Source organism: Protomyctophum parallelum (assembly GCF_964188405.1).
Source record: "Protomyctophum parallelum genome assembly, chromosome: 22".
In the NCBI taxonomy this organism is placed as follows: Eukaryota; Metazoa; Chordata; class Actinopteri; order Myctophiformes; family Myctophidae; genus Protomyctophum; species Protomyctophum parallelum.
In genome coordinates this window covers 23092804-23106632 of record NC_139714.1, presented here as the reverse complement: position 1 = coordinate 23106632, position 13829 = coordinate 23092804, and the positions used below count along the sequence as shown (strand labels likewise).

The 13829-nt window shown below is 41.1% G+C and overlaps 1 protein-coding gene across 1 annotated transcript in view; it reads left to right on the top strand.

Moving 5' to 3' along the window:
- LOC310853751 (ankyrin repeat and BTB/POZ domain-containing protein 3-A-like) overlaps window positions 1-13829 on the top strand; it is a 215180-nt gene that overhangs the window by 188437 nt on the left and 12914 nt on the right. The window contains 3 exon segments of the mRNA XM_083758173.1: window positions 3290-3391; window positions 5186-5279; window positions 10650-10785. Of these exon segments, the coding sequence (XP_083614299.1) occupies window positions 3290-3391; window positions 5186-5279; window positions 10650-10785 (332 nt within the window).

Genomic DNA, 13829 nt, shown 5'->3' with positions numbered 1-13829 from the left:
TGACCCGCTGTCACGTTATGTTGGCTATGGGGGGTGGGTCGATCCACTTATACCTCCCGATTTGATACGATACGATACCTCGGGTGCCGATTCCATTCATATTGCGATTCTTAATTGCGTTGCGATTCGATATTGCGATTATTGTGATTACTTTGTGTTTTTAAATACATACATTTTAAAACAATATATAATAATATATATTATAATAATATAACAAACAATATAAACCACGAAACGTTGAATCATACACTTCAATGCAGCCAGATAATGTCGGAGTCGAACCCGCGGCATGCCATCCGGCTGGCGCAGGTGCCCAGGTGGTTGAGTCAGCCTTACTGTCATGATTTTAATTTAAAAAAATATATAATAATAATAATAATAATAAAACAATAAAAAACTAACCTAAAAAACTAAACTAAATAAAACACGATTTGAAATACACAATTCAAATTTAAAATTGTAGCATTTAAAATGTGCGATATTTGGTGAATTGATTTTATTTCAGAATCAGAATCAGAAGCCATTATTGCCATGACATGTAAAACATTGTCATAGGAATTGACCACAGCTACCATGGACGGCGCTATATTGGATTTGCCCACCCCTGATGTTGGATATTCTCTTGTTTGTTTGTTTTGTTTTGTTTTTAGGGGGGTTGGAGGGGTAGATAGATATGAATGTGTTGATTTGTACTGTTATTGCATGCTTTATTGTTGCGTTTCACAGCAAACTCCTCTGCGTGCAATGAACGCTGAGGAATTTCCTGTAATGGTGAATGTACAAAGCACCATCGTTTGTGTTGCTCTTGGCTTTCTTTATCTGCTCTGGGCATGCTTTCTGTGGCATTGGAGGCCAAGTAATTACATGAAGTGCACTTTTGAGTCAGCATCGATCAATCGGTAACAGATCGGTAACAGTGGGAAAGGTCTCACTGATACATTGTGTCTAGTGGAGTGCCTTTCTCTTCCTCGCATTATACATTCTAGAACAGTGGTTTTCAACCCTTTTCATGTCAAGGTGGATTATTTATTCAGCATTTAAAAACCACCATTTAGCCTCTCAGACCCAAAACAATTGTCTTAGAATGATGTTCCACATCCTCAGTTTCGTGCTGTGACGTGGTGACATAGGATAGATAACAGCTAAATGTTGATCAAAAAAATAATTCTTCTAGATTCTCTAATTGTGTAGACTTCCTGTAAATTAAGTAATTTGTTTAATGAAATGGACCCGTAACGGTCCATTTTGGTTTCATTTTAAGTTCTCAAGAGTTAAAGATCTAAAGTATAAGGTTCCATTTGGTTACCAAACTCTCCATTTAATTTTAACTGGGGACCACCTGGAAACCCCCTCAAGGTCCACCGGTGGTCCCCGGGCCACTTGTTGAGAAAAGTGAGGTCCAGGCAGGGATCCCCAGGGGTCCTTGAGGGAGTTCCAGGGGGGCCCCTGCAGCTAAATTATAGTTTGGGACCAGAGCTAGAAAAGCCATTAAATGGGGGGCCCGTAGACTAATGCAGGTCAAACTGGGGGGGTCCTTGAAATTAAACGGGTTGAGAATCACTGCTAGAAACGTAAAATAAATCTTCTCGCATTGGGGTCCCTGGCATATCTTTTCAAATGGGGGTCCACGGGGCTAATTAGTGTCAATTTGGGGGTCCTTGACATGAAAAGGTTTGGGAACCACTGTTGTGCTGCCTGTCTGCAATTGAAGCTGCATCGATAATGGATTATTTTTGCACGAGCGTGATGTGTGCACTGAATGTACTGTAACTTGCCACCACAGACTTGTATACATGAAGCATGAAACCTCATTACGCTTTTATTGATCCTTTATCACCCGCTGGGAACACCCAAACAAAAACATTATAGGCGTAACTCTCATGTAGAGTTTTTATAGATCCTGTTATGTGTAGTTCTGCGCAATAAGAACAGACGAAAGGAGGAATGCTTCATGGATAGTGCGTCTCGCTCATAGTGTCCCCGTTGTTGGTCGATTGTGAGACAATATTATCAGTTGTGTGCACATGCACAGTGAAATCCAGAGTGCTAATTTAATAAGCCCTATTTCATGGCGGTGCAACGCAGCAGAAATGGCCGATTTATGCGCCCACGAACGATGCACTGTTGTGAGTATAATGACATGCCCAAAATAGGGACGGCCTAACAGGCAGCACTCCGGATTCCGCTGTGCGGTGACTCAAAAGCTAAGTGGCTAGCTGTATAGTAAACATTTCGGAGCCCGAGGCAGGCCTATAGCGGTCCAGGCACCTAGACTCCTAAAGTCCCGATCCCTGACAAACTTTGTTGTATGTCACTCTCCATTCCCTTGTCTTATGTTTAATGAACAACTCAATTAAATCCACATAAAGCATTGTTGTAATTACAAATAAAATAACCAATGTTACATTCCATCTATCAAGAATACGTTTATGGTGGTTTTCTAACAAAACACCCTCCATTACTGGTGAAGCTACCAAACAATGAATATATTAATAGACATTTTAATTTCAGCACTATAAAAGACCGATACTTGAATACTCCCTTCAGTGACATTGTAAAAAAAATAAACACTGAAATAAAGGAGGCTCTTTTTTTTGTCGCTGAATCTATGGATTCACGAGTACCATCTATACAATTTATCATTTTCATAAAGCTACAGTATAGAAAGTTAGAAACCAGCTCAGAGCCTCAAACTGAAGCTCCTAAAAAGCCTTCCCCGTTGCTGTGAGTCACCGCTGCCCGTCTCGACGGCATCATTTTGTAGGCACTGTCATTATTGTCTGTTTCTCTCTCCAATCCGTCTCCATTCAAATGAATAGAAGCACAATTAAAAAGATGGGGCTCTAGGAAGACAGGACGCAGACCGGCAGGATGTGGTTAGGTTCAGGGAGTGTTGCCTATAGCGAGACACATTCATCACAGTCGCACGTTATACAGCGGAGGCAGTGTGAATTTATGTGACGAGGACTGAATATCCCAAGAAGACACTTCCAAGCTGGTTCGAGGATTCCCTCTGCCATCTTGCCCTCCTTTTGCTTCACAGTAAAACAATAATCCTCAATGTTAGTTTAACCCCGAGCGTGTGAAAATGGACGGGTCCATCCAATGCTCCCATTTGGGTCCATTTTTACGCTCTCGAGTTACTCGAACAGACGGTTTTTTACTGCGCTCTCCTCTTTCGTTGTTGCTTCTCGCTCCTTTCCCCCCTTCTCTCGCCCCTGAGCTGTATAAATATTAATGGCTGTACATTATCTCTCTCCCTGAACCTCACCCTATATGACTTTCCCAGGTGCCAAGCACAGTAAACAAGCACCCCTCGGTTTATCCCGAAACGCGCCAGGGGACGCCACTCACTTTCGCCGTGTTGCACGGACACGTCCCTGTTGTGCAGGTAGTGACGTCTCATATGACCTGTAATGCCTATAGTCTATATACGTCTCATATGACCTGTAATGCCTATAGTCTATATACGTCTCATATGACCTGTAATGCCTATAGTCTATATACATCTCATATGACCTGTAATGTCTATAGTCTATGCGACGTCGCAATGACAGCGTCGCGCTCCCTGAAAACGGCCGACCTATAGAAGTTCACACAACGCCGCGGTGCTTTCTATGACACGATGGGCTGTATTTTGCGTGTCTTAAGTACCAGGTCTTATTACTTAACTTAAGACCTGGAGGCGTGATCAATGCCATTTGGCTATTCTGAGTGTCCAAAGAGCATCGATCACGCCTCCAGGTCTTAAGTTAAGTAATAAGACCTGGTACTTAAGACACGCAAAATACAGCCCAATGTGAGCTTGTAGGTCGGCTGATTTCAGAGTGTGCCCGCTATCATGCAACAAAGTGTTAATTGGGATTAAACTTTCTACCTGTTGCCCTAATTGGCCTTTGCACCCAGAAAATGCTTATGATAATGATGATGATGATTATTATTGTATTGTTATATAATTGCAGTATGATAATTATTCTAGAAATGATACCTGTCAACTTCCCCTTGCTCCTAAATCATCTCAAGTACCTCTGGCGAGGGATTAGGCTTGCTCTCTCCACATATTTATTTCCAATCATGTATGCTCTTAAGAGGCGTGAATGACCCACCCAGACATTGTTATTCGCCGGGTCCGAAGCTGAAGATGGTCTTATAATATAGAAGATTCCATAAACAGATACAGACATACAGACCAACAGACAGACGAACAGACTCATGCAAGAATATATAAATTACTATGAAAATATAATCCCTCTCCGTGGCCATTCCAGCCTGTTATAATAAATAACAAGAACTTTTTTCAGAAAGGATAGACTCTCAAAGTGGGGCTGGAGGTGTCGCAGTGAGCTATAGGTCTCCATCAGTTAAGAATTTCCATCTCCATCATACTTTGTCATACCACCGCAACACAGAGTGTTGTTTTTTTCCCCCCCGAAAGTAACAGATTGTCAAGTGACAATGGCAGCCAAAAGGCAACCCCTTTTCCACCAGTTGGTTCCCAGTGGGAACCGATTCAGTTCATGAGCCAGAGCTCCAAAATTGGAACGTTAATTATGAATTGAGTGGGCAAAACTATACCTATATTAGATTGTTATCACCATGTCACTTCCCCCAGTTGATTACTTACACAAAGACAATGATTTATTGTATTACACATTTTAAATATTATGCAAATATGCATTATGTAGGAAAATATGCAAAATAATAGAAAATATGAAAAAGCTACTGTGGAACGGTTATCAATGTATCATGTATTAATTTACTGATCCTATAAACTATTTTATAGGTCTAGTTTTTTCCCACCAATTTCTTGGAGCTCTGGTTCATGGACTAAGAACCAAAAAGAACTGAACTGGTTCCCATTGGGAACCAACCGGTGGAAAAGGGGCCAGAGTGACAATGGCGGCCACTCAATGAAGTACAAATTAGGCTTAAAACCCATTCTGAGCTCTACAAGCTCATAGCGCTCCATCGAGTGGCGCGCTACGAGCTTGTAGGTCTGCTATTTCTGAAAAATCGAAGAGAGACTGACATTTTTAGAATCTGATCTCAGGTCAGAATGGGTTCATCAGACCAGTGCGTGTCCAGTGGAAACCTCGTATGAATCTGATCTCAGGTCAGAATGGGTTAAGATGAGGTTTCCTCTCGCTCCCCCTCACGCCCTCCTTTCCTTCCACCGCCGCTTCAGTTGTTGCTGGACAACAGAGCCAACGTGGAGGGCGCCGAGCACGACGGGGCGGAGAACTACACCGAGACGCCGCTGCAACTGGCCGCTGCTGCGGGTAAGCACACGCACACACACACACACACACGCACACACGGTGCACTGCACACCTCTCCTATATGAGTGATGTAGCCCATGGGCACCATTTCATTTAGGGTATATGATCCTGTCGGGAGCGGATGATATCGTTATATGTCATGTTGTAGTATTGTTTTGTAGTCGACAGGCAGGAACAACAGGCGGCAACTTCCTTTTCCCTCAAACCGATTTTTCTCAATAAAAGCTACAGGCTACGAGAGCTTCCTGCCTGTCGACTACAAAACAATACTACAACATGACGTAACGATATCATCCGACAGGATCATACAGACTTTTGAAACAGAGACCAGGCTCTCCTCCGAGGTGGTGGAAAGCCTGATGAGGCGAGGTTATGAGTGATGTATGTCCCTATGTCTGTCTGAGCACAAAACAGCTGTAATACTGCTGGCTGACCTAAAGTGGCACTGTTGAGCAGCGGCGCACGCACATACCATATGCACGCACGCATGCACGCATGCACACACAGCTCTCAATTTGCGATTTTCAAATGGCCGAAATGTATACAGGGCTGAAGTGGTCACTGTATGTTTTGTAATAATAATACGCAAAATCTACAAAAAATAACCAGTAGGCCTAACTAAAGCTGTCAATTAAATGTAGTGGAGTAAAATTACAATATTTGGCTCCGAGATGTAGTGGAGTAGAAGTATTGGAAATGGGAAAAATAAGTAAAGTACAAATACCTCAAAATTGTACTTAACTGCAGTACTTAAGTAAATGTATTCAGTTGCTTTCCAGAGCTGAGCACAGCGCCGCACACCACCAAGGCCTCACAATCATCCAGCGTTGGATTAGCTGTGGTGGATGGGGAGAGAAATCCACGCCCATTGCTTTTGATATGCAGCCCCCTCTGATCATTCAATTATTTTTTTATCCTCACGTGACTGCATCCATGCAGTGTTTTTTAGTTATGTATTATTTGCTTTGGGAAATAATGTAGCATGTTTGATACTATCACAATTGAAACATTTAATAAAAAAAATAATTGATAACCCTATTTTAGGGCAAATCCTCTACACTAATACTCTAATTCTCCATATGCAGAGCGCGGACATCTTACCATATAAGTTAATGGCAAGGTTCTACCGGTGAAACTTCCAATGGCAGCCCATTCATCCAAACAGAAAAGTCCTATCTGATTGTATTAAACAACGTCAAACTCATCAACATTGCAGCTGTACGAAAAGCTTGAATTATCATCTTTCTATCATCAAAGTGTTTGTTTCATAAAAACCCACTGTATACATACATGTTATGACCCGTGGATTCATGCCTGGGAAACCACGTGCAGCTGGGCTTTAACATTGAGCGCTCGTTTGCAAGATAGACGTTCTGAGACGGTTCTTCCGGGTGCTTCAAAACGCCACTGAGCAACTCCGGTTCAGTCTCTATCCTTTTATTACTCTATGCTGAAAGTGCTTCCAAACTCTGATGGAAATGGTCTGCAAATGGTCTATAGTGGAGGATCAAATGAGTTACGGCCATTTTGATTGATTTTGTGAATAGAAAACCTGGAAGCAATTTAATGGCAATGGCAATTTAATTTAATGGAATGAAATGAAAGGTTGCATCAGCATCAGTTAGTGTCTTGCACCTTGAGTCAATTCCACCACTGATTTGTTTTCAACAGATTTGTTTTTAATTGTCTTGTTTCTAGCAGCAGGTAATATTGTTTGTTCAATCATGCTTGCAAATTAGTCTCCCCCTCTAGTCTCCCTGGCAGATATAGGACGTGAACTGATGACATTAACTTATTTATATTCAGTCTTGTCTTGCACTTGATATATTTATTCTTGTATGAGTCTGTGTTGTCTTTGAACTAGGAGAAACATTTTTTTTTTCTTTTTCCCCCCGCTGCTGCAGTTGGAAAGAATGACAAAAGCAATCTTGAAATATGGAACTATCTGAAATCTTTGGAATAGAAAGAGAAAATAGTTTCTATTCAGAATCCACCTCATTCATTAGATGATTCATATCGACTCAGTTTTTTGTTCTCAGCCCATAATGCTATACAAATCACACCTTTAGTCACCCAATTTACGTAATTACCTTAAATTTCAATCTGCGATTTGGGGGATGAGTCACCGCTCATTACGTCTGCGGAGGCTAGGGATGAACATGCGTCAGATGACGCTTGCTGAACAACATTACACCATGACGTCTAGACTACGCCAGCGTTGCGAGCGAGCGAATGATGAAATGTCATTACATCAGAATACATGTAGGTCTGCTATTTTAGAAAAATCGTGAAAATGTGGCGCAAATCTTTGAATATATATTCTTTCAGAGTGAACGTTTTGAACTCAAATCTTTGCTTCTGGAGGTCCCTGCCTGGAACTACATATTTTCAGATGGGGGTCGGTGGCATATATTACATATAATTTTTGGGGTCCTTGACATGAAATATTGAGAACCACTGATATAGAAACATGAGGTTTTAAAAAAATAAAAATAAATACAATTTTTAAAATGTATTCACCCATTTAGGTCAGGCCTAAATGGGTGAAACTGTCCTGACGTACTGCAAGCGTGCAGCACTGTGGTCCAGCACACCTCCTAGAGTCACTATTTGAGAGAAGTTTCCTGGCCTCAAACACTTATTGGTTGAGATCTACACGCTGCTATTTATTGGTTAATGATTGGTTCAGGCTACGTCGCAACAACACAATGGCTCGCCACTTTGCCGGTGCAGATGAGGTGTTATACTTTGGTGAAGGTGTCATGATGACATCATCTCTTGTAGTGTTGTCATAGTCTTTTGAATACATTTTCATTTAGTTTAAGTCACATTTTAGTCAACTTAAATGTTTTAAGCCGTCGTGCTGTGGCGCGTAGTGAGCTTGTAGACCTACAATGACTTGAGTCCTACCGTCTCTTGTCCACTAGTCCCTCCCAAACATTTTAGTCTAGTTTTTATTTGTTGACAAAATTGTCAATGTATTTAGTCATAGACATCATAGTCATAGCTTAGTTAGACAGACTGTACAGAATATTACTGTACAGTAAGGTTGCATGAGATATCGAACATGTACCTTCATCAGAGTGGAGAATAGAAGTATAAGGCACAGGCTACATGTATATGGATCTTTTGCAAAACGGATATGTTCGTCCACACACAAACGCAGAGACGCATTGAACACAGGATAAAATCACTGCAGTAGCAGGTTTCAATAAAAGGCTATATTATATTTGATTTTATATTTACACTTATGAGGTGCCAATCATATTTTTTAATGAAGTAATAAGTACCGCATTTTAAAAGCCACCTAAATTGTGAGTGGAAGTGGAACATGTTTCTTTCATTGTCTGTCAGCATGCCACACTAATACACTATGTGCGTAAATCTCCAAATCCCGACTCTCGACTTTTCTCTCCATATAATTAAAAAATGATAGACACTTTACCATTGCTCTGGCGACTTGGCAAGTCCTGCACAGAACATAATAGCAGAGTCAGACCTATAGAAGTGTCGTGTCCACAACCAGTTGTGAGCTTGTAAAGTGGCTATATTTTCCAGGTGTATAATAAATGTCACATTATAATGTAGGCTAATAAAAGTTCACGCTCGCACATTGTCGGCATGCAGGTGCAGTGACAACGGAATGCAGTCAAGGGTGCGCCCTTTATTACCAAAACAGGAGAGAGATGTGCCATATGCCATGGCGACCCACTGTATACTTTCTTCTCACTAAACATGCTATTTGATGCGATTCCATTCACACACCTCTCTCTCTCTCTGCACCCTCTCTCTCTCTCTCCTCGCATGACCATGAAATGGAGAGCAAAATACAGCACGAGAATATAGTTTCACATGCGGCTATGCACACACCACGCATAGACTTTGGTGTACTGCGCAATGGCATTTGGCCTGGGTCCTCATTGGTAGGTTAATATCCACAGTTTATCTGTATAGCGTCCGCAATTAACCTATTCAACCTGTTCAGGCTTCGCACTCGGCACCAATACATATGAAATCACCAGTCCGCACTGGAGTAGTAGGCCGATATATTTATTATTGGATGCAGCAGAGCAGAGCCTTTGCTCGCTGCAGTTGATGCAACATATGATAAGTTTTAAAGTTGTTAACAGTGATATATAAACATGAACAATCAGATTTATTTATTTATTTGACAGGGACAAAGCTCATTAATCAACATGTCAGTTTTCACATCAATGTAAATGGGCCAGAGTTAGCCGAAGCTAAATTTCATCTGTAGTCCCTGGGCAGGCTCTTAAAAAATGAATGATAAAAAAGAAGGACAAAGTGTAGTGTGCCTGCACACAACACCATGCGTTGATGCCATGTGCATATGTGCAAGCACCCAACACCACGTCCATACAAAAACACAATACAATACAGGAACAGATCGACATGGTACAAGGGACAGAACAACGGTAAGTGAAGTGAGAAATGACACCGGTGGTAAATACTAAGTAGTGCTGATAGTTAGTTACTCATGATTACAGATTTGAGTTGTTTTTAGCCACCTTTTCAGGTTGAATTTGAAGGTCAGATAGTTGGAGGTCTCTCTTAATTCTGTAGGGAGACTGTTCCAGTGATGGGAGGCTCTAACAGAGAAGACTGTTTTACCAAACACACTACGTCTGATTGGCACTTTACAGTCCCCTCTGGTAGTTGCCCTTGTTGTTCTGCCACCACTGTCCGTTCGATCTATTAACTGTTTCAGTGGTGGAGGTGCAAGTCCGTTTAAGATCTTAAAAATGAGGCAGGCATCTGCAAAGTGTTTAAAGCCGTCAAAATTAAATAAGTTGTACTTTTGAACTATATGGCAATGGTGGTAACGGTTAGGCTTTTGATCCAGTGTTTTTAATGTCTGTTTGTAAAGTGATTCTATGGGTTTTAAAGTTGTCTGATTTGTCTGTGACCAGGTTGTGAAACAGTAGGTTATGTGTGAAAAAATCATAGCATGCATGAAGAGTTTGATATCCGTGTAGTTTCCATGCAGGCACAAGCTGTGACATCATCGTTTCTCAAAAGCTCCGTTTCACAGGACATACTGATCCGGATATTTTGAAAATCTTCACTTATTTATCCGTTTCCAAAAACCTCCGTTTGAGTGTCCCGAAAACGCTGTTTGCGTGTGGCCCAAACGTACACAAAAATGTGCGTTTTGCAAAATATTATCAAGTTGAGAAAAGCCACTCTTCTCTACCCCTCTCTCTCACACACACACACCAATTAATCACGTATCAATTAATTGATTAATAATCGAGAGCTGTCAATTAATCGATTTGGCCGATGGTCAGTTGTTGGCATCCCTAACGCCAGCTACATGTATTCATTGCTGTCGTTTGTTGCTGTGGTCAGGGAACTTTGAGCTGGTCAGTTTGCTGCTGGAGAGAGGTGCGGACCCCATGATCGGGACCATGTGTCGAAACGGCATCTCCTCTACCCCGCTGGGAGACATGAACTCCTACAGCCTGGCAGCAGCCCACGGGCACAGGTAACACACACACACACACACACACACACACACACACACACACACACACACACACACACACACACACACACACACACACACACACACACACACACACACACACACACACACAGGAAATAAACATTTATCTTTGCTGATCCTCTGATTTGCTTGCCACCATTTTGTGGCATGACACAAGGGCTACTGGAGAACTCGCCAGTTTTCTGACTCGCCGCGGTTTAGTGCATTTTTGTTTTACTTCACCTTCATTTAAATTGCATTGAATTGAGAGAGAGAGAGAGAGAGAGGGGGGGGGATAGTTGTTTAGAGTTTACACTAGATGAAGTGGGAATGCTAAAGTTTAAACACCACAGTACCGAAACAATGTAATTAATTAGTAAACAATATCCTGAATTGGCACAGTATAGGCCTACTTTCATTGGTATTCACATACTCAACTCAACAATCATCTCATGCTAATAGTAAGCGGCACCACATGGGTTGTCATTATTCCAAAGTAGATATGCACATTTGCTCTAAATTATTAATATTATTCATCCACTGACTGAGTGCTGTTTCATCTCTCACACGACATGAGTCACAAATGTCTTCATTGCTTGGTGAAGGCGGAACCAATTGATGATTGCTCCCGTCTAATGGTGGACAAAATACTCAACTTGATTTGTTTGATTCCACAAGAGAAACAATAGCTCACGATAGCTCATGTGCTGCAGTACGTTGTGAGCTTGTGAGAGCTGCTATTTTCACTGTTTTTGAAATACTGTTGAATTAGTTAATTCACTACGCATTTTTTTTCCTTTTCGTTAGGGCCCCGGGGGTCCCTTCCTAGAAATGTAGGGGTGTCGCATACGTTTCCAAAATAATAATAAAACAACAAATAAAAAACCCTTAACTAAATACACTTTACAGTAAGTACATCACTGCTCCTGTCTATTCAGCAACGTAGCACATGCACCAATTTCTGTTTTATTTCTGGTACACAATGTCCACACCGCCAACATTCTATGCATTGAGAGCCGTCACTGCGTTGTGAATACCAGACATTCAAACAACACATCGATTTAAACCGTATGGAATAAAGGAATGAAGCGGTGAGGCGATAATATATAGTCCTTTGCTATAAAATGAACTATATATTGGAACCATTCAATGCAGTCAATTACAGAATGAGCAGCATGCTTATTCCATTTCCACCTGAGGACGATGTCTTCTAAATCATGACAGTTTCCTGAAAAACCTCATGTTTTTTCTGTCAGTGGTTCTCAAACATTTTCATGTCAAGGACCCCCAAAAATATATGTATTTGACCGCCGACCCCCATCTGAAAATATGTTGTTCCAGGGACTCCCCCAGAAACAAAGATTTGAGTTAAAAACGTTCGCTCTGAAAGAATATATATTCAAAGATTTGTGCCGCATTTTCACGATTTTTCAAAAATAGCTCGTAGAGCTTGTAGATCTCCTATTTTTCAATAGCTAAAGTATAACATAATGCTTGAAACACCAAAAGGGGTTCCCGCCCAAAATGGGTTATACTGTATGTGGTGCAAGCTCCTAAGGTTCCACTCACTATCAGAACAGAATACGTTTGAGTTAGGTAACTTATATTCATTATTATTCCATAAAGTACGTTTATAACATACTAAATTAGAATTTTGTTTACCCAAATAAATATATATTTTCGTTTTGCCATGTTATTATTATATAATTTTTTTTCATGACATTGTCATGACTGAAGGGAAAATTCTATAGTGTTTCTTAGACCCTATACAACATAGACAGCCGTGGGTGTCTACAAACATTTTGATATACAGTTATCACTCCCAAATGCACTGCCCGTCATTATACATGGCAGGCAGCCATACTACCGACAGTGTTGCACATTGCCACTGGGTTTTCCTTCGTCGAGCAGATGGTGCAATGATGCACGTTTGTCTGTTAAATTAAACTTAAATTAGACTAGAATCACTTGAGAGCTGAGGCACGGGCACCATGCACCAACTTTCTCAAGCTGAATGAGGATAAGACAGGTTCTCATAATTGGTTCTAGCGAGCAGAAATAATCAATAATAAGCAGACTTGGCAACCTGACTGTAGAAAGTAACAGTAGCCTACAGTAAAGAACCTGGGGGTTATTGATTCTGAACTGAATTTTAATTCACACATTAATCATGTTACCAAGATTGCCTTTTTTCACCTTAGAAATATTGCACGAATCAGAGCCTATTTGTCCTTGGACGATGCAAAAACGCTAATCCACGCCTTTGTTTTTTCTCCGCTTGACTACTGCAATGCACTGGTGGGGTGAGGCAGCTTTTTGCTTCTACGGCCCAACAGCCTGGAATAAACTTCCATTCGAGCTCAGACACGCACCCTCTGTAGACATTTTTAAATCTCAACTCAAGACTCACCTCTTCACTCTTGCTTTTAGTTGAGTTTTACTATGCACGTTCCTACCCTGCCCTGACTGATTGCTGCATGTGGTGTTTTTATTTGTTTTTATTTATTTTATGTTCTTATATTAAATTTTGTTCTTTGCCATTGTTCTATCATTTTAACTACTTGTGTTTAATTGTATTATATTTTTGTGTCCTGCCCTGTGAAGCACTTTGAGCTGCATTTATGTATGAAAGGTGCTATACAAATAAAGTTTGTAGTAATTATTATTATTATTATTACCGAGATGGTTCTGTCCTGTGTTCAGTCTTTAATTGGATTGGAAAAATAACAAGAGCAGTTCCTTATGCTGGGACTCTGCAGATCAAATCACACAAAATGGATTAAGATGAGATTGCTGTGCTCATACCTGAGGTGGGGTTGGCGAAAGGGCCTTTCTTTGTGGAGTTTGCATGTTCTCCCCGTGTCCCCTAGGCCCTAGGGGACACGGGGAGAACATGCAAACTTGTGAGGGTACCTACCCTAGGGCCTAGGGTAGGAAATTGGAAACACACCAGTAAAATAAAACAGACCTCAAAATGTTACCTAGGTACAGTACTTGAGTAAATGTACTTAGTTACATTCCAGCACTGATATTTTGACATGTAT